Here is a 2,284-nt window from a genome sequence, read left to right as displayed (position 1 = left end):
CCCCGCCGCTCGCCTCCCGCTGCCGGGCGCCGGCGCGCTCGGCTCTTTCCGCCGCCGCCGCTGCCGCGCGCTGCCCCGTGCGCCTCGGCACCTTCGGCAATTTCCGTCGGGCCCCAGCCGCCATTTTCTCGCCGCTTGTGTGGCTCGCTGGCTGCGTGGCTCGGTTCTTGTGAGCGAAGCTTTGTCCGGTTCGGCAATGGACGGGTATGTAATCGGGCCGGCGAGAAGGTGTGTGTGACAGAGGAGTTGGACCGTCCTTCGGCCCTGTCCCGGGCCGGGGAGAAACCCTCCCGCGGCCCCTCCCAGGGCTGGGCTGCCGTTACCCAACCCCCGCCCCATCGCACACACCCCTCCCTTTGCTTCCCCCGGCGGGCTTTGGTCGAGAAAATGAGAAGAAAGCGGGCTTGGAGGCTGGGGAGGCACTGGGGCGATGGCAGGGGTGAGGATCCCGGAGTGGGAGCGGGCACCGGCTTGGCGGCGGGGGATGGGGTGGGAACCCCATAATGTCTCGCCAGTCCGTCCCTGCCCCCTCTAGGAGCCATTTCGATCTGTACCCTGGGACCCGACCCTTGGGTTAGCGGTGCCTGTAAGAGCGAGTGGGATGGGCAAAGACAGGCCTTTGGAGTCGGGGAGCCTCTAGGGGAAGAGGAGAGAGCCACCCCTTGTGGACCCCAGCCATCCGCAACCTCTCCGGCCTCACCCGGCCCGCCGAGAGATGCCGGTGGCGGGAGCTCCGGGGAAAGCCTAGTGGGAGCCGCTGGGGAAGGGGGGAGGGCGTGCGGCGGCGGGAGGAAGGGGGAGGGCAGATGTCATACTCCTTTGTTTTCATTTGAGTCTGGTAGTGGGGCGGGAGGGAGGAAAATGCCTTTTGTGGGGACTGAAGACATTCAAGGCTTGGCAAAAGGGCCCAGAAATTAAATCATCTAAAAAGCGAAGTGTTTGAGGCCGACATCAGTCACATGGGCAAAGGCCAACAGCAATGGCAGAAACAAGAGCAGATGGTCAACGCAGGGCTATCTCTTTAGCTACTTTGGTCAGTTTCTGGAAAAATGACTACAAAAACACAGAACTATGCTGCATCTTTGCGAACCTGAGTGAAAACAGAATGCTGAGTGAGGTGAGAGGCAAGACTGTGAAATGGTAGGGACCAATGTCTCTCTGACACGCTTCACACCTGAAAAGACTCAGTATTTTAAGTCGTCTTTAGAAAGGGGGCACGCTTAAGGTCGAAAATATAGCAGTATGCAGCTCTTTTGGGAGTGTAAACATAATATCATTTAGCAAATACATTTATTAAAATCAGTGAGTAGTTGAAAAATCAAAAATTTGGTTAAGCGCCTAGAGTTTGGTGTTTTTTAAAAGACATTAAAAAGAAGATTTTATAAAAGTTAACACAGTCCTACAGAATTCAAATCGTCCTAGATGTTACTTTAAGATTATTTTCCAGATGAAACAGATCCAGAGAATTTCGGTTTTCCCCTCAGATCAACAGGGAAATTGATGTCAAAACTTGCACTAGAATTCTTGTTTCCTGATTCCTGGTTCCTATGGAGACTGCTAAAGAGTTTAAGCGTTAAATTGTTAATCTCAGTATACTGGCATTGTGGAAATGGCATAGTGTTTTGGGTTTTTGTTTTTGGCTATTGAATGTGTTGTCAAAAAATACCACAAGTTTACTGAATTTTGCCTCACTTTTGAAAGTTACTTTTAGTAAACCAGGTTGATAACAGTACAGGTAAGTCACTGACCATCTGTGGTATTTTTTTTTACCCATCTGTATGTTAGTGGCTGGAAGAGTTTTGAATGATGAACTATCCTAAAAAGTTTTAGAGCCAAAGAGTGATTAGAAGAATAATAAGAAGTTGAAACTATTTATTTTTTCTTTGCAGAATCGTCACTGAGGTTGCAGTTGGTGTGAAGGTAGGAAAAGATTATGTTTGAAACTGGGATCGTTGGATCTACTGTTATCACAATTACTGGAAGATTTTAGCTTTTGCTTTTGAAAACTATACTGTAGCTAACAAAACCCAAGTGTAAAATGTTTCCTTTCATTTCTAAAGTTGGACCACATTAACAGTTTGTAATCACCATAAGCTTTTCTAGAACTGGCCATCTGAGTATGAATGATCAGGAAATTAAAAATGCTTTCACACATGGCTTCTTGTAATATAAAATGATACCCCAATTTTCTGAGGGGAAATAATGATTTTAAATGGACGGTAAGTGGTTTGACCTATATCTTGTAATTTTGTTAATCTAAGTTTTTTTTTTTTTTTTTTTTTTT

General features: G+C 47.8%; 1 protein-coding gene across 1 annotated transcript in view; it reads left to right on the top strand.

The window, feature by feature from the left end:
* The first annotated feature begins 6 nt into the window (after nt 1-6).
* Nucleotides 7-2,284, top strand: part of PTBP2 (polypyrimidine tract binding protein 2) — a 93,979-nt gene continuing 91,701 nt past the window's right edge. The window contains 2 exon segments of the mRNA XM_017850625.1: nt 7-204; nt 1,890-1,920. Coding sequence (XP_017706114.1) covers nt 197-204; nt 1,890-1,920 — 39 coding nt within the window. The 5' untranslated portion in view covers nt 7-196.

Source organism: Rhinopithecus bieti, unplaced genomic scaffold, assembly GCF_001698545.2.
Source record: "Rhinopithecus bieti isolate Rb0 unplaced genomic scaffold, ASM169854v2 scaffold_1887, whole genome shotgun sequence".
NCBI classification, from domain to species: Eukaryota; Metazoa; Chordata; class Mammalia; order Primates; family Cercopithecidae; genus Rhinopithecus; species Rhinopithecus bieti.
This window is presented reverse-complemented; position numbering and strand designations above follow the sequence as displayed.